The sequence below is a fragment of the Danio rerio genome, chromosome 23 (assembly GCF_052040795.2).
Source record: "Danio rerio strain M-AB ecotype USA chromosome 23, GRCz13ab, whole genome shotgun sequence".
Classification (NCBI taxonomy): Eukaryota; Metazoa; Chordata; class Actinopteri; order Cypriniformes; family Danionidae; genus Danio; species Danio rerio.
This window is the reverse complement of record NC_141043.1, coordinates 24,956,845-24,981,671: the sequence shown is the minus strand read 5'-3', so window position 1 is coordinate 24,981,671 and position 24,827 is coordinate 24,956,845. Positions and strand designations below refer to the sequence as shown.

Below are 24,827 nucleotides of genomic sequence, written 5' to 3'. Positions count from 1 at the left end.
CTGAAAGCCTGACATGCTACATCTGCCATGCTGTCATTATCTCATGACCTATGGTATTTATGTTGCTTCACTTTCATTCACAAATCCTCTGTGGCCTCATGGGAGAGAAAAGTGTTTATCAAATGTGCACTTTTTAATCTCACTGGAAATAGAGAGTAGGCTGGATGCTTCTTGCCTACTGGACAAAAAGAACTTTTTCACCTATACCAGGGGTCACCAATCTCGGTCCTGGAGGGCCGGTGTCCATGCAGGGTTTAGCTCCAACTTGCCTCAACACACCTGCCTGGTTGTTTCAAGTATACCTAGTAAGACCTTCATCAGGTTGTTCATGTGTGTTTGATTAGGGTTGGAGCTAAAATCTGCAGCACAATGGCCCTCCAGGAACAGGTTTGGTGACCCCTGACCTATGCTATCTAGTAGGAAGATGAATGAATGTTTGGATTCAATGCTAGTCTCACATGTGCTTGTCAGAGAAAATGCCAAATTGAATATTTCATAGAAAAACTGGTTTGACTACAGATAAAAACCAACAAACGTGGTCGTTGTTATTAAATGGGGTAACCCTAACAATCATGGTTTTGACAGTAATCCATCCATCCATTCACTTATCCGTCCATTTATCCATCCACCCAGCCATCCATCCGTCTATTCACTTAACCATTGATTCATCCATCCAGTCATCCATCCATCCTCCCAACTATCCATCCATCCATCATCTTAACCATCCACCTACCCATCCATCCATCCATCCATCCATCCATCCATCCATCCATCCATCCATCCATCCATCCATCCATCCATCCATCCATCCATCCATCCATCCATCCATCCATCCTCCCAATTATCCATCCAACCACCCTTCCAACCATCCACCCACCTCTTCATCCTTCCACCCACCCAACCAACCAACCGTCCATCCTCTCAACCATTCATTCTTGCATCCATCCATCCATCCATCCATCCATCCATCCATCCATCCATCCATCCATCCATTCTCTCGACCATTCACCCCCTGTTCATCCATTCACCTGTTCATTCATCGATCATTCCATCCATCCATCCATCCATCCATCCATCCATCCACCCTACCATCTATTCACCATCTATACATTTATCCATCCATCCACCCAACAATGCATCCATCCACCCAACCATCAACTCTCCCAACCTTCCATCCACCTGTTCATCCATCCATCCACCCAACCATCCATCCTCCCAACCATTTATTCTTCCAACCATCCATCCATCCTTCAATCCTTTAATCCATCCTCCCAACCATCCATCCATCCATCCATCCACCTAACCATTCTTTCACCCATCCATCCTCCCATCTATCCATCCATTCACCCAACTATGCATCCATCCTTCCATCCATCCTCTCAACCATCTACCTACCCGTTCATCCATCCACCTGTTCTTCCATCCATCCATGCAAATTGTTTAAATATTTAATTTGATACTAATCTGAAATTTTCCATTAAATTAATTAATTAATTAGTAATGAAAATGAAACCGTCTAATTAATTCGGATAGTTCACTCATGAAGTGACGCAGTGGCGCAGTAGGTAGTGCTGTCGCCTCACAGCAAGAAGGTCGCTGGTTTGAGCCTCGGCTGGGTCAGTTGGCGTTTCTGTGTGGATTTTGCATGCTCTCCCCACGTTCGCTTGGGTTTCCTCCGGGTAGTCCGGTTTCTCCCACAGTCCAAAGACATGCAGTACAGGTGAATTGGCTAGGCTAAATTGTCCGGAGTATATGAGTGGGTGTGGATGTTTCCCAGAGATGGGTTGCAGTTAAAAAGGCATCCACTGCGTAAAATGTGCTGGATAAGCTCGCAGTTCATTCCGCTGTGGCGACCCTGGATTTATAAAAGGGACTAAGCCGAAAAGAAAATACATGAATGAATAGTTCACTCATGCAATAAATCATCTTTCAATAGATTCTAACACCAGAATAGTAACAGGAGAGGACACATTTTATCAAGCAAAAACTAGTCTTCTAATATTTGTTATTATGTCTATTTGTATTGTGCATGCAGTGTATACTGTATGAACAATTCTCTACAGTATGTTAAATTCCACAGTTTGTTTGCAAAATTTAAACAAAACATAAAAATATCGCAATTATGCATACTGATAAAGGGTAGAAAAGAAATGTTGAAAGGTAATTGTACTAATAGCTCCATGATGTAGGATCTATATAATGATCCACAGAAAATACAACCAACATCAGTGCATGAGAGCTGAAGCGCCACATGGAGCTTCTCACATGGGAGTCAAAGATCACGAGCAGTGGTGTTGAGAAGCGAGGCCATTTGTCTTCTTCACACCAGCCCCCTGTGTGATCTGTCAGCTCTGTAATCCTCACAACAAGAAAACTGCAAGTGACTCAGGGGATCAGGGAACTATTTGATAGACGATCACCCGCATCACATTATCAGTTCACCCTTCTGCACAGATAAAACACACAACATTTATTTCCCCCATACTCCAGGGGGCACTGTTGATGTAACATATAACATTTTCAAATAAATAATGTTATTGATCCTTAAATAGGCGATTCCTGTGTAAATTAGCTACTTGGTGTGTGTGTGTGTGTGTGTGTGTGTGAGTCAAAAACCTATTTTACAGAGAGAAACATTAAATGCAAGTAAAGTGCTGCTTTTAATGTTTCCAATAACGTTTGTTTAAAATAAATTATCAAGGTATATATGGGCAGAAAAATATTTAGCCTTCATTTAGTGTAACAAATGTATTTAATAATAATTAAATAATATTTCATGTATTAAAAGTATTTTGTTGTTGTTGTTGTGAAGGGCAAGGCTCATTTTAAGTCAAATACAACCATGACCCAGTGCAATAACTCTTTTGTTAAAATAAAAATTTCAAGATATGGGCAGAAAAATATTCAGTCTTCATTCAATCTAACAAAATCACAGTTGAAGTCAGAATTATTAGCCCCCCTGTTTATTTTTTAAAGGAGAAATTGTTTCAGCACATTTCTGAATATAATAGTTTATCATTTCTAATAACTCATTTATTTTATCTTTCCCATGATGACAGTAAATAATATTTGACTAGATATTTTTCAAGACACTTCTATACAGCTTGAAGTGACATTTAACGGTTTAACTAAGTTCATTAGGTTAATTGGGCATAGGGTAATTAGGCAAGTTATTGTATAACGATGGTTTGTTCTGTAGACTCTCGAAAACAAATATAGCTTAAAGGGGCTAATAATTTTGACTTTAAAATGGTTTTAAAAAGTAAATTTACTTTTATTCCAGCCAAAAGAAAACAAATAAGACTTTCTCCAGAAGAACAAATATTCAGACATACTGTCAAAATTTCCCTGCTCTGTTAAACATCATTTTGGAAATATTTTAAAAAGAAATAAAAATTCAAAGGGGGGCTAATAATTGTGACTTCAGCTATAATAATAATTAAATAACATAGTAACTATAACTACTTATTCTGATATTAAAATATATCAAAGATTATCATACTAAATATTATTTAAAATTATTATAAACGTCTTGCTGACAAATTGTTAATAGCTGGTTTGAAGGTTAATGTTAAAAAACAAAGATTTAAATGAGTATTTTGGGGGCTGTGGTCACTATGATCCTTAAATAGAGTCGTCTAATGTTTGATGTCTTGTATAGTAAATATGCCCGAAGTAAACATTAAAAAATTTTTATAAATAATAAATGACTTGAATAAATAATAATGATATGTTAGTAATAACAAGTGAGTAACAGACAAATAATTAAGTAAATAATATATTCTATTTTCGTCTGTGACCATTGTTCGACTATTTTATTAAAATAACATTTCTAAATAAATATGTTTTAGGCTACTTTAATTAAAGTGCCTTCATTTATTTGTAGGATTGCCTAAATCAGTATATCATTGCATATTAGAGAAATCATGAATATTAACGTAGATTAAAAATATATTTTATTAATAATAATTAAATAAAATTATGACAGAACTTTGTTTTTTTATTGTTAAACTATTTGTGTTAAATTGTTTCATTTTAAGTATTGCTATTGATTAAATTATTTATATTAAATTTAAGTAAATAGGCATAATAATATAATATAATATAATATAATATAATATAATATAATATAATATAATATAATATAATATAATATAATATAATATAATATAATAATCTTGCAGACACTAGTGTTTGAGCATCATTGTCATACTCACATTCCCGCCCCCTCGTCTGCGTTTCATTGGTTTCGTCCAAACTTGCTTTAGTTCTTCCAGTCCGATGGGGTTTATTCGAGTGCTTGTGATCATAGTGTGTTCACAGATGGCCCGCCGGACAAGTTTTCAATGAATATTCTGGGTCTTTACAGTCAAATGCCTAAATTTACGGCAATTATGGATATAATTCGTTTGTTGTGGATAATACGGCTTGTGTGGGCTGTTGAAGGTAAGAGCATGTGTCTGTGTCAAGCGTGCGTGTTTTCAAATGTCTGTAACTGTACTTTTACCGCTTCGTGACAATGATGATATTAATCAAAACAGGAAGATGAATATATGTAAAAGCCGCGAATAATATTGTTTTACAGTCCCGTCATATTATTTTAAGTTAAAGGCTTTCGTTTCCATTAAAGTGGACCGAAAACAGGTGCACTGCAACTGTCTGTGGATAAAAATGAGTTGATATGGTTTCCCTTGGTTAAACGTTGTCTATACAATCAGCACACAATGTTCATTTATAGCAAAAGTTTAAATGTTAATGTAAAAATAAAAATTCTGTCTCTATTTATTTAGAATATATTCCAAAGATGTATGGATTTTTTCTGTGTAACACAAAAGATGTTAGCCAGTCAGTTCCATTCATCTTTATTGCACTTTTTCCACAATGAAAGTGAATGGTGACTGAGGCTTATGCTATTATCTTTTGTGTTCCCCAGAAGAAAGCAAGACACTGATTTGCACATGGGTGTAAAAAATGATGTCTGTTCAAGCAGCATTATCACGTCTCTTTCTGTCTCACAGAATGGTACATCTTCAGTACAGTTGAGTTAAAACATAGACATAAACCCAGTGACCTCCCAAGTGCATAGACGTCAGTGGGGGTATTTTATATGGCAATTGCCATTGAAAATAGGTGTCTAGTTAGATTTTGAGGCTGTAGAATAACTTTGAATAATACAATATTTTTTAAAATAATCTTAAAATACTTTCATGGTACATTTTTTTGTCTATCATCTAACGGTCTGTTATTACACGTGGGCCATTGTCTCAAATCCTCAGCTGTAGATCTGCATCTGCACCTCATCATTCAAGAGACTTAATCCCTTTTTAAACTCCAAGATAATTAATTCTTATTGCTTTTAATATAAGTCAAAAAATAACATCCTCTGAGAATTTATAAGTCAATTATGTCATTATACTGTATATAGGATGAATCAGAGTGGCTCTAGAAGTTCCCATTACATACTGGAGTTGGTCATCGTTGAGGTGATGGACCTGTTGCTACAAGAAATGGGAGGGCAAACATGGCAATATTTACTTATTTCTTTTAAGCATGATTTTATTGTTAATGCCGTCATCTTATTCTTTGCTATGCGTGTTCATGATTAACAGTTTTCATGTTTTCCCATAGCGATATAATTAAATCTATTAATTTAGTGTGAAGAACAGACATGGGCCGGTATAAGTTTCTAACTGTAGGATAACCTTGGATAAAAATATCATGGGTTCGCAGTATTGTGATTACTGCTCTAAATGTTGTTCTTTTGAAATATCTGTGTAAAAACAACAACTTTTTCCCAATTAAACGCAATGTATTTTATTTTAGGAAACATTTTTAACATTTTGGAGCTGTAAAAATGTCAGGCTAAATAATTTTAATAAATTGTTGACTTCTGTACTCTTCATTAGTTTCAAAAACACATTTCTTTACAACACATAAAAAAACATAAAAAAAACTTTCACATACCTTAGGAACTGTATAAGAGTTTTAAAACCTTGACTTTTCAAAATCGTGGTAAACGTCGAAACCGGTTATCATGCCATGTCTAGTGAAGAATGTTGTGATAATATAAAACTGGGTTTTTATACTGGAGTTTATATTGGGCACTGCAAAGGAGTACTATGGGGTCTGTGGAAATTTTAATGTAAATAAAAATAATGTAATTCATAAAATAAATATTGTATTACGATAAATAAATAACTACCTTATTGTAATAAAATACATTCTTATTAATTAATTTTCATACCTTATAATTATAATAATTGTAAATTGAATTTACATCAACACAAATAAATACAATACATAATAAAAATATATATTAGATAAATAATAAATGTGTAAATAAATTAAAATAAATCTACCCTGGGTTGAAAAAATGTAACTTAATAGAAATGTAATTTTCTAAATTATATTTTGGAAGAAATTCTACAATTAATTTTCCCACAGTAGTCACCTTATTCACTGCATATAAACAGGGGCAGCCATTAGAATCTTTTTGGCTTGAGACTTCAGGTTTCATTCAGTTCCATTCATTTTTAGACATTAAAACCAGGTTAATTTGCTGCTTAATGTTGCAAACTGATATATTTTTTTTATATTATTCAATTTTGTCTGTAAAATCTTGCAAACACTTGTCTCTGGAGCAAGTGGTTTGACCATTTTCTGCTGTTTATTATTCCTAGTCATTTCTCTCATAGGCAACTGATTTGGAAGTTCTAAAACAATCACAAAAACGTGCACACTTCTACATTGAATTGAATAAAATAGGACTTTACACAAGAAACTAATTGTCTTTTACATATTAGGAGTGGTGTACATTACAAGTACATTTTTGGGATACAAGGATGATCCTATTTTTGGGTTTACTCCTATAAATACAATCTGTACATTGGCATTGATGACTTCATGAAGAAACTTTTAATTCACCAAAACCATTTACTTATATTTAAAAAGATCTGTAAATGATTAAAATTGTTCTTCATGTTTTTCATTTTACGTTTTCTTTACGTTCTCTTTACATTTTTCAAATAGGGATTAGAGAGTATTCCATTTTAACTTTATTATTATGCAATAATTATGTGTAAGGTTTTGGGCTAATGTTTTCAAACACTAATAGAGACCATATTCATAGCATTATATTCTGTTAACGTTACTGAAGAATGTTAGCTTTAACTTTTGTTTTAAACTTAGATTTTTCAAAATTAGTTTTATTGTTTCTGGAATTCAGCAATCACATAGAAAAAAATATGTAAAAAAATGGTTTTGAAACATTATTAAAAGTGTTTGCGACATTTGAAATTGCTAAAACCCCTGAAAAAAACTTCCCCTATTAAGAGCATCATGTGAAATGGGAAGGTTAAAAAGTTTTCTTTGTGTGAACATTTTAGTAATCTAAAGAATCTTTTTTTTCACCTCCAAGAACTTTTTTTTTGTGGAATGAAAAGATTTTTATGGATCCAAAGCCAATAAATAATTTTTATTTTGCATTCATGCATACTTTCACTGTACTGTTTGTATAGAAACTTCTCTGTGGACCTTTAAATAAGAGTTTTGCTCTGTCTGGTGTTCTATTCTGATGATAAACCATCTGTTTAGAGTGATGCTCTATAAACAATGCTTAAATGAAGCTTAGCCATGGCCTGAAAAGCCCATCGTCCATTTTCTGTTTGTTTGGTCTGCCTGATGGATGTGAGGAGTAAGAGCTCATTTATCACACCTCAGAGCAGATACAGATCTTAGGAGAGAAATAATTGTTTACAGCATTGAGACACGCATGGCTTCCACTGCGAATATAAGGACATGGATATTTCCTCAAGTGAGTGCGGATGTCTGTGTGAATTAGACCTCGCTTTGGCTAATCTAATGAATCCATCCTGTTTCAATTTTGTTCGCTGGGTTCTTCGTTTGGCCAGGGGTGGCGAGTAAATGATTTGCTGTAATGTGAAGAAAATACATGGCTGGACTGCCACTTAAGCTCCTGTTCTGTTTTGTTCTGTCAATCATGTTGCGAGCTGTAATGACAGGACTGTGCTGTAAAAGCCGACCCCCTAAGCTTTTATAGAGAAAGTACTGCGCATAAATTATAGTAGCAATGCATTAGAGGCTGTTTGTTGTGTTAGAAATATGTACACTCTTTGTATTTTTCACAGAATGTAGCAAATCTGAACCATATATCAGTGCAGGCAGGTTATAATATGTCAGTTGATGTTGTGACTATTAAAAATAAATTTATTGCTTAAAACAAAATAAATATAACTTACACAATACTTGCATTTCATTTTTTTGTTATTGATAATTTTTCCTTTTTATTAATGTAAACATACACTACCTGACTAAATTCAAAAAGGTAGTACAGTACCTGACAAAATAATTTGACTTCTAGTGGATCAGTTGGTATCAGCAGTGGCTTATATGAAAGGCAGAGACCTCTAGATTCTGCTTCATTCATTTCTTTTCTTTTCAGCTTAGTCCCTTTATTATTTAGGGGAACGAATCGTCAACTCATCCAGCATATTTTTTATGCAGCGGATGACCTTCTAGCTGCAACCCATCACTGGGAAACACACAAACACTATTTTTTACAAACATACCCTATGGTCAATTTAGCTTACCCAATTCACCTACAGTATGGCACATGTTTTTGGACTGTCAAGGAAACCGGAGCACCTGGAGGAAACCTCTGCGAACACTGGGAGAACATGCTAACTCCACACAGAAATGCCAACTGACCCAGCCGAGGCTTGAACCAGTGACCTTCTTGCTATGAGGCGACAGTACTACCCTCTGCTCCACCGCGCCACCCTAGGTTACGCTTATTTTACCAAAATAAAATATGATCATGCCTTGATTTTTAATTATTTAATTAGGACAGTAAGGTCTGACTTTGCTTAGACAATATTCTTTTCACTTAACAGAAATAATGCACAGTATAGAATATAAAGTCACGGTGCAGTGGAAAAAGATTTAAGATTGTGTATCACTCCCATGAGCTTGGAGGACTGCATCCATGCATCTCTGCAATGACAATGGCAAAGAGCATTCTGGCAGGACCTCCAGAGTTCATCAAGATTCTTTGGATTCATCTTCAATGACTCCTCCATCATCTTACCCCAGACATGCTCAATAATGGCCAATTCTGGAGCGCCTTGACTTTCTTTGCTTTCAGGAGCTTTGATATGAAGGCTGAAGAGAGAAGAAGTGCTATACTGCTGAGGAACGTACCCTCTCCTGTGGATTGTAATGTAATGAGCAGCAGCACAAATGTGTTGATACATCAGGCTGTTGATGGTGCCATCCACCCTTTCTCACACGAACCCATACTGAACGTAACCCCAAACCATAATTTTTTTCCTTCACCAAACTTGACTGATTTCTGTAAGAATCTTGGGTCCATGCGGGTTCCAATAGATCTTCTGCAGTATGTGTGATGATGATTGGGATGCAGTTCATCAGAAAAATCTACTTTCTGCCACTTTTCCAAACAATCAAGTAGAAGTCAAGTTATTATTTATTGCTCTTACAACTGGGATCAACCAAGGCTTTTGTCATGTAGTGTATAATAAATATAAAAAAATGAAATTAAAATTATAAATGAAAACTAGATAAAAAAATAAAAGCAACAAAGAAAATCAACTCATGTTAACATTTAAAAAATATGCCAATTAATATAAGCTAAATCAACATTTGTCAGTGAAAATAAACACTGCTCTATGTATAAAAAATGTGTATGTTTGAATGTGTATATTGTAAATAAAATGTGTGCAAGTAAATAAATAAATGTTTTATAATAATAATACACTTATGCACAATACATGTTACCTGCAGTGTAGATGTAGGTAAAATGTAACTTTTTTAATAAAATATTAAAATAACAGCTTATTAAATTTTACTAAGAACTCTCAAAGTATCACATGCAGTGATACTAAAATAACACAGCCCCCTACAAATTTAATGACAGTTATGTTACACATTTTACAAATGGGAAAAAATAGTTTTTGTAAATATAATAAAAGTATAAAACTGTAAAAAAAAAAGTGAGTTAATGAAAAAAACTGGTATTTTGACATTCATTATAATAAAACACTTATATAACACTTAGCTATTATTGAATGTTTAAACATATTAAATTTAATTATACAATTTTTAAACAGCTATCTTGAAAATGTCTTGTTTTTAAGCCACATGACACTGTGATTAAATAAATATATATAAGACATGATCACAATTTTGAAAATAAGAATATTCATCTTTTATTTATTGTGGATGCTCTGCCATTAATCTATGTAGAGTTTATTTAAACTTCCTGAGTCTAGTCATAACCATTGCAATGTAGGCAACATTTTTAATCCCATCCCCAAAAACAGCAGCCATGTATCCCAGAAAGCACCTGGGTTTGATGTTATGACGTGTGTGTGTCATGCAGACCTCAGTTCCCGCTGCACTCCTGCGTCTTTCTTTATTAGGAGCAAGACCTGCCTCTGGCATCTGTGACATCTTTTTTCCGAGGCTTTACATAAGCATGGCAAACCTGACCAATTTCAGTCATGTCAGACACAGTCGGCTCTGTGGCCCGTCAGCTTTTCACAGTGACAGACAGAACAAACTGTCTCCGAATCAATGAATTTATGGCTGATGGGAAGCTGGGAGTTTCCATATGGCCCTTCGCGAAATGACAAGATTTTGTCCACAGGCTTGTGAGGGGGGTCAAAATGGTGAAATTATCAGGTATCCAAGAGGGACTTGCCATCTGCTTGACAATTTAATTATCCATCTGTCTCTCTGTCTTGTTGAGCGATCATTTCGAATAAAATGAGGTGTAATGGATTGTCCTCTTAATGTTAATTATTAGCCGGTTTGACGGGCGCCGTCATATTGATTTAAATTCAGGCTATTTTTGAGTGCAGAGTTGAGGGTACAAAACAACTTTTTGTGTGTAAACACTCAGAATCACATCTAACAAAATGTCAAAGTGTCAGCTGTTATGGAGGAGCATATTTCTCTAACTAGCACACGAACGTGGGCAGGCATGGTCCGCTTTTTAAATGGAGAGCGCAGGCAAGGTTTAGTGGTCAGTGAGAGGAAGCAGAAAAGAGTTTAAAGTTGCCGTCGTTCAGTTTTTTTACTGATTTAATATTTATTTTAGTTCTGAATTTCAACATGCGAATTTGAAACATGAGATGCTGACTACAGTTGAATTTTGAACAATTAAATTTTATAAATGAACTCAAAAACATCTTATTAAACATTTTGAGAAATTGAGAGCATTTTATTTTCATTCAAAAGTAAAAAAAAACTATTCAACAAATTAAGCTCAGAACAATAAAAAGGATTTCTTTTGAATCTTTATGTTAGATAGTGTGAATATGGCTAGGGTGGACACTGGCAGTGCATAGCACAAGACAAAATTTAAAGTTTAATAATATAATTGTGATAATCATTTTAATTTGTACAACCAACACAATCTCACGGCTATGTGTAACATTTTGATTTAGTGGCTAATTCTCATGAATATGTACAATTTCATTTGTACAATTTAGTATTATTTGCTCATCCCCAATTTCGGTTGGGTTAAAGGGTGGGGTTTGCTGCCATGCATAATTTTTAAAATCATACACTTTTGTATGACTGAACTCATGCAAATTTGTACACATGACTGACAAAACATAAAATAGTTATGTTTCCGAGGCAGGTACTGTACTTTCACTTTTAACTGCTACAGCCCCTCACCTCTGCTCGTGTTCAAACCAAACTAAGATCGGCCCGGTTTTTCACATGGTTTTATCTTTTATACATGTTGAGAGTTCGAGTGGATCGACTTGAAAAGGGAATATGTCTTGACATAATCCACACAGACGTGACTTGGTAAAGCGTGAAGTCATGTATGATTTTAATTTTTGCATTAGTCTGAATGTAAATCCCCCCCATCAGGCAGCGCTGGAGCAGCGTGAGAAAGTGGACCAAAGCGCATCAAACCAAAGGTATTAAAATAAGAAAAATACACAACTTAAGACACTTAAATGCTTGTTTTTGTTTTATTTGCACCAGCTCTGCGATGCACGTCCACAACTTCATGCATTGGGTTAAATTAGGCTGTCCAGTCTCTGTGTTCAGTACGTTACTACCATGGTTAAAACCCATACAGGCAGTCAGACAGCGTAATACAGAGAGTGGAGCAAAGCACATCAAATAATCGGTAATTAAAAGGGGAAAAAATAAAATAATAGATTGAATATATATACTTTTTTATTAGACACACGTCTGATGCTTATATTTGCACGAGCTCCATGTCCACAACTTCATACATTGGGTTAAATTGGGCTTTCCAGTCTCCGTGTTTAGTACATTACTTCCATTGTATCTGTTCAGTGGAGGGAATGGAACCAACCCCGTGATGTGAGACACAGCGACATTCCAAGATGGCGGTGCCCTAGGACTAAAATCTATAGTTAAACATGCTGTTTTCTCCTGAATGGTTAAATTAATTGAGTTTGATTAATATATTTTCATTACAGTGGAATCCAATATGCAAAATAATGTAAATTTGACTGAGTGCTTTATTTCCTCTTTAAACTAGCGCACAGTTGGCATAACTTTGTTTAGTTGCAGCAGTTTTGTTCCATGCAGAAACGCAGTGTTAAGAAGCCTTTTTGATTAATTAATGGTGATGATATGAATCATGGTTAATAGTGAAATCAGTTTATTGTTGCATCCCTAGTTTGACCAAGCAACAAAAAATATTTAATTATGCATTCATAATACATTTACATAGCACATGGCATGCACATATATCATGTAATTAAAAGGTTTATTTTGTAGACAATCAGTCACGATTAATCATTAAACAGCACTAGACAACTGTCCTGATATATTAGAAAATGTATTAACATAACATGTATTAACATAATTAAAACTAACTAATTTTTTTCAAATGCACACCAAACTCTTTTTTTTTTCTTTCTATTTAAAAAAAAGTTTGATGTTATGCACTTTGCTATAGATCTTCATAGTAAGCTAACATTGATAAATTAAGGCCAGTTGTCTCCCTTGTACATATCTGGTAAAGATTTATTAGAGCATGTGGCTTCATTCTGCATTGTTGTGCTGTTGCGTGCCTGATGAAGATATATTTGAGCATTTGGTACCATTGAGGATTATTGTTTGTTATGAAGACATATTAGATCATATGGTACATTAAGCATTGATCTATATGCCACAGAAACTGGTGAGATGTTTATTTCGCTACTGAAAGTACCATATTTTCTACTATCTATTATCCAGGCTTAAGTGGAATGTAGTTTTGCAACCTGATATGGATCAAACGCTCTACTCTCAGGTGTCTAATGTATTGTGTTGAACTGATTTTTTTTTTTTAGAAAAAGATGGATATAAATTATAGTCATTGACCCAGAAGCTTTACATTCTGAAGTGAGTTTAATGAAAAGAGAAGAGAGATCCCTGAGCTAAAGAATCTCTATTCAAAGTGATTAAAAATCAGATGAAAAGTTAATTTGTTTCTGTAGCCCGAAGCTGCTAATTGACTCTGATATCCATAGAGAATTTGATTTGCCAATGGATTGTTGTTGAGTGATCGTCAGTCTTCAGTCAAAACCTTGTCAACTGGAACCATTTGGAATCGCTTTAACCAGGTTCCAGATTTGTTACTTGATTTGAAAATCGATTTATGTATATGTCATCTTTCTAAATGGACACAATTTGCCTAGGGAAGCTATGCATATCATTTTGATTACGATTCATTATGTTTTCTCTCCCTCATTTCCCAGTCATTGAGCATCCCAAAGCAAGAAGCAATGATTATGAATGGACACACCAGGTTATAAACCGAAATTGCATAATCCTACTATCCTAGAAACAGAAGTCAAAAGCAGTCAATACACATTGGTTTTGTTGTCATAGCAGAAGCGCATTTATTCCGGCGAGAGCTGACATAAAATATTGAACTTCAAAAAGCTCATGACCTACTTTTCCACTATCCTGGATTTTGAATCTATGATTTTCTAAAAACACTAGGGTAAATGTTTGGTTTAATTTTATACGTTTATTGGTTGTCCTGATTATAAACGAGACTTTTATGGTTGCTGTCACCTCAATGGAACATGTCTGCATAGTCACACATTCTCAGGATGCTTCCTCTGACTTCCACCTCCTCTTACATTAGTCATTCAGACTGTATTTGCATTTAGTGAGTATTTATGGACTGGATTATTTTTAAGTGAATGTCTTTCTCATTAGTAATATATGAATGTAGTCTCTTCTCTCCATTTATATTTGAGCAGATTTTGATTTACTATCATTGATTGTTTGAGTATACACTACTGTTAACGAAATTATTTTTAGTTTCAGCAAGAACGTTGCACTTGTACTTAACCGTATTGGTATTTCGCTGTTTGAATGTCTTTAATGTCTTTAATGTTTAATAATACAAATAATTTCTTTTTTTAAATAAATTTTTATTCATCAAAGGATCAAGAAAATCACAATTTTCTTATAAAATGAAATAAAATAAAATAAAAATAGACAGCGCTGCTATTTTAAACACTGATTAATGTTTCCTCAGCAACAAAGCAGGCAACTCAGGCTAATTGGAAATATGTATATTAAATTTACTGCAATTTCAGATGACATGTCTATAAGAGGTGTTATACGCAGGCTTGTACTGATGATTTAATAATGACATTTTGGCAGAGTTGAAAGTAGATTTTATTATAAAAATTAAGCTGCAGTTTATTTTAAACTTAAATTAAAAAATAAACATTAATCAGTCAATACCGAATCCGATATGCCAGCCAATATATTGTGCATAACTAGTTATAAAGTATGTTTATTTTTCTCCATTGAGGTAAAATCATAAAAAAAGTGTCTTTTGATTGATTCAAAATTATATTGCATTGTAGTTCTGCTTAGTTATGTAGAAAAAATGTCAATATTGTAATCATGATTATTAAAAATTCTGAGTGAACTATATGACGTTAGGGTTGCATGATATTGGCAAAATCTAAGATTGCGATAACTTATTTTTCTGCAATATATTTTGCCACATGGTGGCACGGTGGCTCAGTGGTTAGCACTGTTGCCTCACAGCATGAAGGTTATTAGTTTGAGTTGCCGCTGGACCACTTGGCATTTCTGTGTGGAGTTTGCATGTTCTCCTCATGTTTGCGTAGGTTTCCTTTGGGTGCTCCAGTTTCCCCCAGTCCAAAGACATGCGGTATAGGTCAATAAACTTAACTGTCCGTAGTGTGTGTGTTTAAAAGAGACTGTATGGGTTGCAGTTACAAAAAACATATGCTGGAATAACTGGCGGTTCATTCTACTGTGTGGCGACCTCTAAAATAGAAACTAAGCCAAAGAAAAATGAATGAATGAATAATATTTTGCAATATATACAGTATACAGTTTCACCAGATGAAACTTTGGAAATTTGAATTTGGAAAGAATTAATTATTTTTATATTGATTGGGGTGATTCAGTTGAGTCATGCATAAAGTTTTAATAAACAAATAACAAGTAACAAATATAAAGTAAACAGTATTTTATGGTTTTAGTAAAATCATATTTCGGTACAAAAATGGAAAAACGTTTAGTCTATTATGGTTAAACTCTTCACTAACTTGTGTATTCTTAACTGTGACCGTTCTGACTAATACCAATACCAGTACTCACCCCTCATCAACCGCGTGAAGCCATCAGCAAGGACCATCAAAGCGTGGCCAGAGGAGGTGGACTCCACACTCCAGGACAGGTTTCAACACACAGACTGGAGTATGTTTGCTTCCCAGGCCACATGTGGCTCTCACACAGACATCGACAGTTACACTTCCTCTTTGGGTTGTGCAATTAATCAAAAATCTGGTTTCGATTTCGATTTTGGCTTCTAACGATAATGAAAATCCATTAATCGAGATAAACAATAATTGCATCAAAATCTTTCCAGTTGTAAACATTTGTTGCTCTGCAAAGCTCAGTTAACACATAAAAATGACTAAAAGCCTGTGCTGTTTCTGTAACTTTTGCGTGAAATACATACACATTTGTGTCAGAGCGCGGTGTTTAGTGATTATTCATATTAACCCTAGTTTGTGTAATAAACAAACAAACAAGTTGAAAATCAAAAGACATGTGAAAGAGAAACCATATCAGAGCCGCACTATTCTTAAAGTGACAGTGACAATATTACTGCTGCCGCCTGTTTTTTTTATTATTGATCAAACAACAAAATGAAAAAATCCCTCACTACTCTTGACTGAAGGACTTTTGCAGCTAAAGTGTTTTCTTTTTTTTTTTTTCTTTAACTCATTTCTAATAACTGATTTCTTTTATCTTTGCTATATGACAGCAAATAATTATTGACTAGATATTTTTCAAGATACTAGTATTCAGCTTAAAGTGACAATCAAAATCTTAATTAGGGTAATTAGGCAAGTCATTTGAATAAATGAATCAGATCACTTTATGCAAATACAGCAGCTATACTGTGGCCTATTGCTGACTGAATTTCATTGGCTGATGCTGCTATGATGATCTGGTCAGCCCCAACTTCAGACATGCCTTTAGTCAAGCGTTTTCGCTGAAGCCCTGTGTAAATGGGGCGTAAGGGTGCTGGACCAGACGGTATTCCTGCGCGTCCTCAAAGCATGTGCAGAACAGCTCGCTGGGGTACACAGACATTTTCAACCTGTCGCTTAAGCTAGCAGCTGTGCCAACATGCTTTAAAACCACCTCTTTTGTGCCAGTGCCCAAACACTTCAGCCCAACATGCCTGAATGACTACTGCCCTGTAGCACTCACACCCATCATCATGAAGTGCTTTGAGCGGTTGGTCCTGGCACATCTGAAAGACTCTCTGCCATCCACACTGGATCCACATCAGTTTGCCTACTGTGGCGACAGGAGCACAAAAGATGCAATCTCCATAGCACTGCAGTCTGTACTCACACACCTGGAGAATAAAAACACTTATGCACAAATGGTGTTTGTTGACTTCAGCTCAGCATTCAACACTGTCACACCCTCTAAGTTAATGATCAAACTTAGAGACCTGGATATCGACACGTCTCTCTGCAACAAGGTTATGGACTTTCTGACTAACAGACCTCAAAATGTTAGATCAGGCCACATCTGCTCCACCACCGTCACACTCAACACTGGTGTACCACAGGGCTGTGTGCTGAGCCCCTTTCTCTTCTCCCTTTTTACCATCGACTGGAGGCCTGTGAACAAATCCAACACCATCATCAAAATTGCAATGACAACACAGTGATTGGTCTAATCAGCAACAATGATGAGACTGCCTACAGGGAGGAGATACAGCATCTGACCACTTGGTGCACCGACAATAATTTGCTCCTTAACACCAACAAAACGAGCTCAATGTGGACTTCACAAAGGGTCGAACAGGCTTACATGATCCCATCCACATCAATGGGATGGCCGTTGAGCCCGTCTCATCCTTTAAGTTCCTGGGGACCCATATCTCAAAGGACCTTTCCTGGACCACCAACACTTCCAGCCTGGTCAAGAAGGCTCACCAGCACCTATTTTTCTTAAGGCAACTTGAGAAGAACCAGCTGTTTTCACTCCTGCCTTCCGGCAGGCGCTTCAGGCTCCCCCGGACAAAAATCAGGAGACTGAGGAACAGCTTTTTCCCCAGACCTGTCTCCCTCTTGAACTCTGCCCCTCACTGGCTCTTTTGCCCCCCCAATACACCTCCCACTCTCCGCTAACTTATACTCCTCACAATCACTGCACTGTTTAACATTAGCACATTTAAAATTTGCACATATTCATTGCACTGATTCACTTATTTGAACTGTACATACCCACTGCACATGGACATTTGTAATTATGTACACACCCACTGTACATATACATTTGTAATTGTTTATCTATCTGCACACTTCTGATTATTAATAGCAACCTGTACATATATTCATTTATTGTAAATGTCTGTTCATAGCTAATACAACCTGTATATAATGTTAATAGTACATCTATCTGTAAATATCACCATAGTTTTTCTATAACTGCACTTCATAACTTATAACTGTATCTTGCACTTTCTGCTATTGCACTGCTGATTAGACCTAAACTGCATTTCGTTGCAATTTACTTGTACATGTGTAATGACAATAAAGTTGAATCTAATCTAATCTAATCTAAACTCCACATTGTATATCCTGTAAATTGACTGTGGATGGATGGTCACATTGCAATATCAATGCTGAAATAGTAATAGGGGTGCAGCCCTACTTATGACCAAAACTTTGTTGATGGAATTATTAAAGTTTTATCAGGTTATGATTATCATATCATTGATTTGGGTCAAATCGATATCACAATGCATCGATGATACTTTCTATCTAAGATTTAACTTCACAAGAATACCATTTTATCACAGAAGACAACACGTGCATTAGACCAAATACAAAAAAAGCTAATCATAATCTCTCTTGCATTTGAAGAGCTGTCGAGTGAGTTCTTGAACACATATAGTATTGTTGGCCAAATGTGTTCACATGCTCAATAGAAATGGCTGTGATTGGTACTAACGGTCAGTGCTGTTCACTGATCAGTGACATGGACAGTGAAGAATGCTGTGTCTATCAGCTGATCAATTAGTGGCTATCCATATCTGTTCTTAAATGGATCCTTTAACAGACGTGGAAGAAAACTTGCTGTTTCTTTCGCCGTAACCACTGAGAGATTAGAGGAAACGTTACCGCACAGACATGGCACCAGGTCAAAGGGTTCATAATGAGAGAGAGGGCCAGAGATGTTTCCATGTCCCACTTAGCAATGACATTGGAGGGCTTGGGTTCTACTGTACCTTTAGTGACAGTAAAAGACGGTTCCAGCAAACTCCTAAGCAGTTTTCTATGAATAAGTTTGCTGTCAAACACATATATTTCAGAGATCATGAAACTTCACAATACCAAAGCAGAATGAATAAGTGAAAGCAAAAAGTCCTGAGTTGCTGAAAAGGGTAAAAATAAACAAATGAAATGAACTTTACTTTCAGTATAACTTGACTTGTTTTTATTAAATCCACAAAAGTTATATAGTAAAGAGCAGCGACTGATACTGTTCTTGGTTGATTGTGATGAGCACAATCGGGAGCAAGGAAATGGCTTACTGTCACTTTAAGAGCCACATGAATCTGATTTACAGTTACAAATGCATTTTCATTGTTGACTTTATGCCCTTTATTACATAACAAGTTAGGGTTAAGTGAATAATCACAAAGTGCCACATTTTGAGGCCTTTTTGCATGTAATTGACCATGTTGGCACACACCTTGAGCTAAAGCAGTGGTTCTCAAACTTTTTTCATTAAGTACTACCTTAGAAAAAATGGTCTCTCCAAGTACCACCATAATGTATCATTACATTAGCGTAGTAGGCCCAGTAAAGCAGCTACAGATCTGCACAGTTCAAAAACATGGCAAATTAATTCCTATTATTAAGAATAGTATTGTCCGCCACTTTAAACACAACATAAATCGTCTAAACATTAACACTGTACTGTGCTTATTTAAAACAAACAAACAAACAAACAAACAAACAAACAAACCAAAACTAAAAATGTCAACTTTTAAATTATAATGTGCATTTAAAAGTCAAAAATTACTGTTTTTAAAAAGTAAAAAAAAAAAAAAAAACTTCTGTACTTAAATGTAAAGTTAATATATAGTAACCAATTCATAAACACCTAGAAATGTTGCCTGGACCTCAGAAATATAGGCTATATGTCATATTCATATATAAATCATTTTTTAAATAAATTTTGAAATATATGTAATATGTACATATATTTGATTCCTCCTCATATCAATAGAAGGAAGCCCGCGCCCCAGTCGTGGTACATGTAACACAGTTTGAGAACCACTGAGCTAAGGATTGCTTTACTTGTCCATGTTTTGTTTTGTCTGTCAATGCAAATGTAAATGCTCATTTACCCCAAGCATGATAACTTAAGATAACATAAGAGTTTTAAAATCATTCTGAATGTAAAACAACAGCAGAGTTCAGACCACAACTATAATGATAAAGATGTAGAGGAATGATGATTAAAAATTATAAAAATACATTGAAGTTATATTAACCAGCCCATCAAATTGAAGCAAAAATAAAAGCACCTCGTGTATCCAGTTTCAATGTCTTAGTGTCGCCTGCTTTCAAAATGCTGGAGGAAATAGTTTCTGTTATTTTTATTCTACTACATTGACTGTGATCTCTAAATTATGCTGATTAGATAGGTTACATGAGCTGGATTCACTTGTCAGATGCGATAGTAGCATACTAAGAACACCTGCTGATTACAAGGGGTAATGCCAAATGGAAAACATACACTGAAAATAAACTTATTTTTATTGTTCGTCAGTGTGGACTCAATTATATTTATTGCTGTATTTATAATTGCTTAGTTCTCTTTTGTTGTAAAAAGCTAAAAACTTCAGTAAATCAATCGCGTCCTGTTACATTTTACTGATTTCCAAGTGAAAATAGGCTTTGTAGAGGAAAAACTGCAAACTGCTGGAAAGGGCAGGATGTGATGCAATATATACGTTTTATCTTTTTGATTATTATTTTTTTCATAATCTAAAGAGACCAAAATGGAAATTGTATTTTAACCAATTGTGCAGTCCTATAGCATTGCATGTAGAATTATTATAACATGTTTATGGCAGTTTTAAAGAGAAAAAAATAATGAAATAATGACCGATGTGAAAGCAGCATGATTAATTTTTTCCAACATTTGTAAAATATGACTGTGGCAAATTCTGGCCATGTTTTATTAAGGTGTTTATGCATCATGGCAGTTTAGAAAGGAAATGTCAAGTGTTTGGTACTTAAAGGTTAATGCTGATTTTTATGTTTGAAAATAACATGTGCGATTAAACCCTTTCCTAATCCTAACAGATAGTATTAACATACTATTGCTGGAGCAACCATGCTTTGCTTTATTACACAGATTTCAGCTACAAAACCTGTACCCAACACTCCTTACAAAAATACAGTACATGCTACAGTATATGGGCTACTGAGCCAGTTTACCATGTCAGAAAAGTCATGCATATAGAGATTGATTTAGAATAACATTAATAAAATGTATTTGTTCACAAATCATTCACTATGGTAAAGAATTTAGCATGGTTGTTTAAGTAATGAGGACTAAACCTATTTGGGAAAAAAACTTTTTGTTAACTAAAATAAAATGAAATAATCACAATAAATTAAACTAAATCTAAATGAAACTTAACAACAGTCATTGAAAAACTAACTGAAATAAAATAATAATTAGGTAAAAAAAAAAAAACTCCTATAAATGTATTTTCTCAGCCAAACATGAATCAGGTGCATGATACAGAAACAATAAACTATCAGTATCAAACTTTTTATTAAACAAAGTATGTGTTTTATCTTTTTTGCTTTTAAGAGGAAGCATGTACTGTAAAGACACTGGTCTGAGTTCTTCATAATTTTTACTTTTATTCGCTGCTTTTGTGTCGTTTCGGATTCAGTGTCTGTTCAATCTAGTGGCTGTTTTCATTTTATTACTAAAATCAATATATAGAAACTAAACAGAAACTTGTTCTTAAAATAAAAATATACTAATGAAACTAACTAAACAAAAATGTATAGCAAATGTAAAAACAATATGGAAATAATAAAAACTAATTACAAACGTAAACTATAATAACCTCGGCATTTACATTGCATTATGGAAAATTTCCACTATAGGAAACGGCAAAGAAATGTCAGTATTTTGTTAGTTTTGCTTAAATAGGCAAAGTATAATTTGAGTGAACTTGAACGCCCGTTACTTATTCCTAAATGATCATATGACAATGAAGACTGGTGTAATGGCTCCTTTATATGTTGAAAAAAGACATTTTAAATATATTGAAAAATATATTTTTTTTTGTATAAAATGTTTTTCAACTTTTTACAGTTTGTAAAGTATTTTTAATCAAATAAATGCAGCTTTGATGTGTTTGATGTGATATATACATATATCCCTGATCTCAAATGTAAAACAAGCTAAATAATCTACCAATGAGGTTAATAAAATAAGAATCTTGTTTTTGCTTTTACTGAAAAATGATTCAAAGATGATTCCTTGGATTTACAATTTTTTAAGTTAAGTGGTTGTAAACAATTTATTTGAGCTAATTTAAACAAAAAAATTAAGTTGAACATTCATAAATTTAATTTGTATGTTTAAATACAACACAAATAAATTGTTTGCAACAATTTTGCAGACATCATTTTTTCAGTGTTGAAATAAGTCTGCTCACCCCATTGTCTGATTATTATGCTTGTTTTAAGACAAATTTCACTTAATTTGACACATTATTTTTGAAAACAAGACAATAGTTTTTAACTTGTCTATAAAATGTTTCTTGATTTTTTTTGTTTATTTTTATTTGGACTAGAAAAGAGGGAATAACAGGTTTATATAGTTTTTATAAAACTCAACAAATATTACCCAACAAATATCTGTAATTTTTATTGCATTGATAAACAAATACACAGTTACGTAAAATATACTCTTACTGCTTGTGCATGCACTCAGTGCTCCCGCCGGTGGCAGATGTGCCTAATTTTGGCCACCGAATGCATGTGTTCAGAGTATGGCTGGCCCGCTTCAGGCTATTTTGCTAATTCTGGTCCATTTCACCATGGAGATGGGAGTTGTAAATTGGGAAAGCAGGGGATTAGCATTGGGTCTGTAAACTGTGAGCAGGCTGCTCCACTGACCCACTGCTCATTCAATGCCATCACATTTGGCTCCTGTCTGTGAATGTTAGACACACAGCTGAGATATGCAGGGGTTTATTATGGCAAAACATCTCTCTAATGTCTGCTTGAAATCCTGACATAACAAAGAGAGACAAATCTCTTGTTGGATTGCACAGAATGCTTTACTGCCACCGCACAGACATGTTTCATCAATAGCTTTAGTAGGTCAGTAAATCCCAGTTGTGCATCCAACAGTGGATTTAGGAGGAATATGCTTGTTTGATTTTTGAGAAGTGAAAGATAACCCACCCAAAAGGAAGATTTTGCCCATGTTTTCTGAGAAAAGCATCAAGTCAAAATGTCTGAATAAATAAATGTAAGAAATAATATTTGGTTCATAGCATGAAAAAAAAAATCAATGGGAAAATCCAATGAGGATTATATGATCCTGATGTACCTTAATTGTGTCAACGAAAACAGTTCGAACAGTATTCAAAATACAGTTTTGTTATTGAAGAAAATTTGAATACATTTATATCAAATGAAATGTAAATTTGAACTAAAATATAGTTTATTTAATGAAAAACTACGATAAAACAATTAAACTAAAATAATTAAAACTGTTGCATTTAAATTTTACTTTTAGGTAGTTTTTTAAGTATTTCCCAGAGATGGGTTGCGGCTGTGTAAAAACTTGCTGGAAAAGTTGGCGGTTCATTCCCCTGTGGCGACCCCGGATTAATAAAGGGATTAAGCCGACAAGAAAATGAATGAATAAATGAGTTTTTTAAGTAGTTAAAACTATAACTATTTGTTTATTTTTAATAGTTATTTTTTATATTATTTGTGCAGTTATATTTTTTAAATTAGCAAAAACTTTGGACATTTTGGTCTAGTTTTAGTTTAGTTTAGGTAAATGGTTTTAGTGTAAGTTAACTGTAATAAACTTTAATAAATTACAAATCTAAAAAAATGCTGATTAATAATCATTGTAAAATGTAAATAACTATATTTAAGTCTATATAACAATGCAAAACAAATCATCATCACACTGCAGTGTTATTTAGATTTAAATGATAGTAAATTACATTTAACAATGATTATTGTAAAAATACAATAATCTTTTTCCTTGTTTTAAGGAAAAACTCACTTAATCTTGACGCATTATTTCTGAAAACAAGATCAAATTTTTTACTCGTCTAGAAAAAGCTTCTTGATTTACATTTTTTTAAATATTTGGACTAGGGCTGCATGATATATTGTTTGAGCTTCGATATCGCAATGTGTGTATCTGCAATAGTCACATCAAAGGATTAAATTAATTATTAAAGATTATGAGATAAAGTTATTTATAAATATTATTATTTTAAAAATATATACAATGATGACCATGTTATTTATTTACTTCTTACTTTATTTAAGTACTATTTACTTTATTTATTTATTTATTTACTTATTTTGTTTATTTATTTATTTATTTATACTATTACTTTATTTATTGCTTTATTCACAAACTTCTATTTTAAAAATATATTTATTATCTGTTTTTTGTTTTGTCTCTGCATTTCCGTTGCACTGTAGAAGCTCTGTCACGAAAATAAATTCCTCATATGTGTAAAACGTACCTGGCAATAAAGTTCTTTCTGATTCTAAATATATGTTTGATTGTTCAATTTCTGTACACGTATACTATACGAGTCTCCAGAAAAACATAAATCAGTGTTTCTTTCATCTTTATTTCTGCTGTGTCATAATTATATATGCTTGTTATTTATCATAATTTATGCAAATGCACCGCATAGAAAAAGACCAATCATCCCAGTCCATCTAAATGAATAAAAACCTTTTCAAATAGAGCTATTCAATTCATCTGGTGAAATTATATTCATAGCGCAGAAAAACAAGATATCACAATGTCAGATTTTTCCAATGTCGTGCAACCTAGTTTGGACTAGAAAAAAGACAAAAACAAAAAGTAAGAAAAGCATTTTTTGCAGTGTAGAATATCTAGTCTAGAATCTAGATTTAGTTTAGGTAAATGGTTTCAGTTTAAGTTATCTACAATTATCT

The 24,827-nt window shown here is 34.0% G+C and overlaps 1 protein-coding gene across 2 annotated transcripts in view; it reads left to right on the top strand.

The window, feature by feature from the left end:
- The first annotated feature begins 4,290 nt into the window (after positions 1-4,290).
- Positions 4,291-24,827, top strand: part of ephb2a (eph receptor B2a) — a 126,634-nt gene continuing 106,097 nt past the window's right edge. For both annotated transcript variants that reach the window (XM_087307095.1, XM_087307096.1), the window contains exon 1: positions 4,291-4,446. In XM_087307095.1, coding sequence (XP_087163221.1) covers positions 4,347-4,446 — 100 coding nt within the window. In that variant the 5' untranslated portion in view covers positions 4,291-4,346. The remainder of the gene's footprint in view (positions 4,447-24,827) is intronic.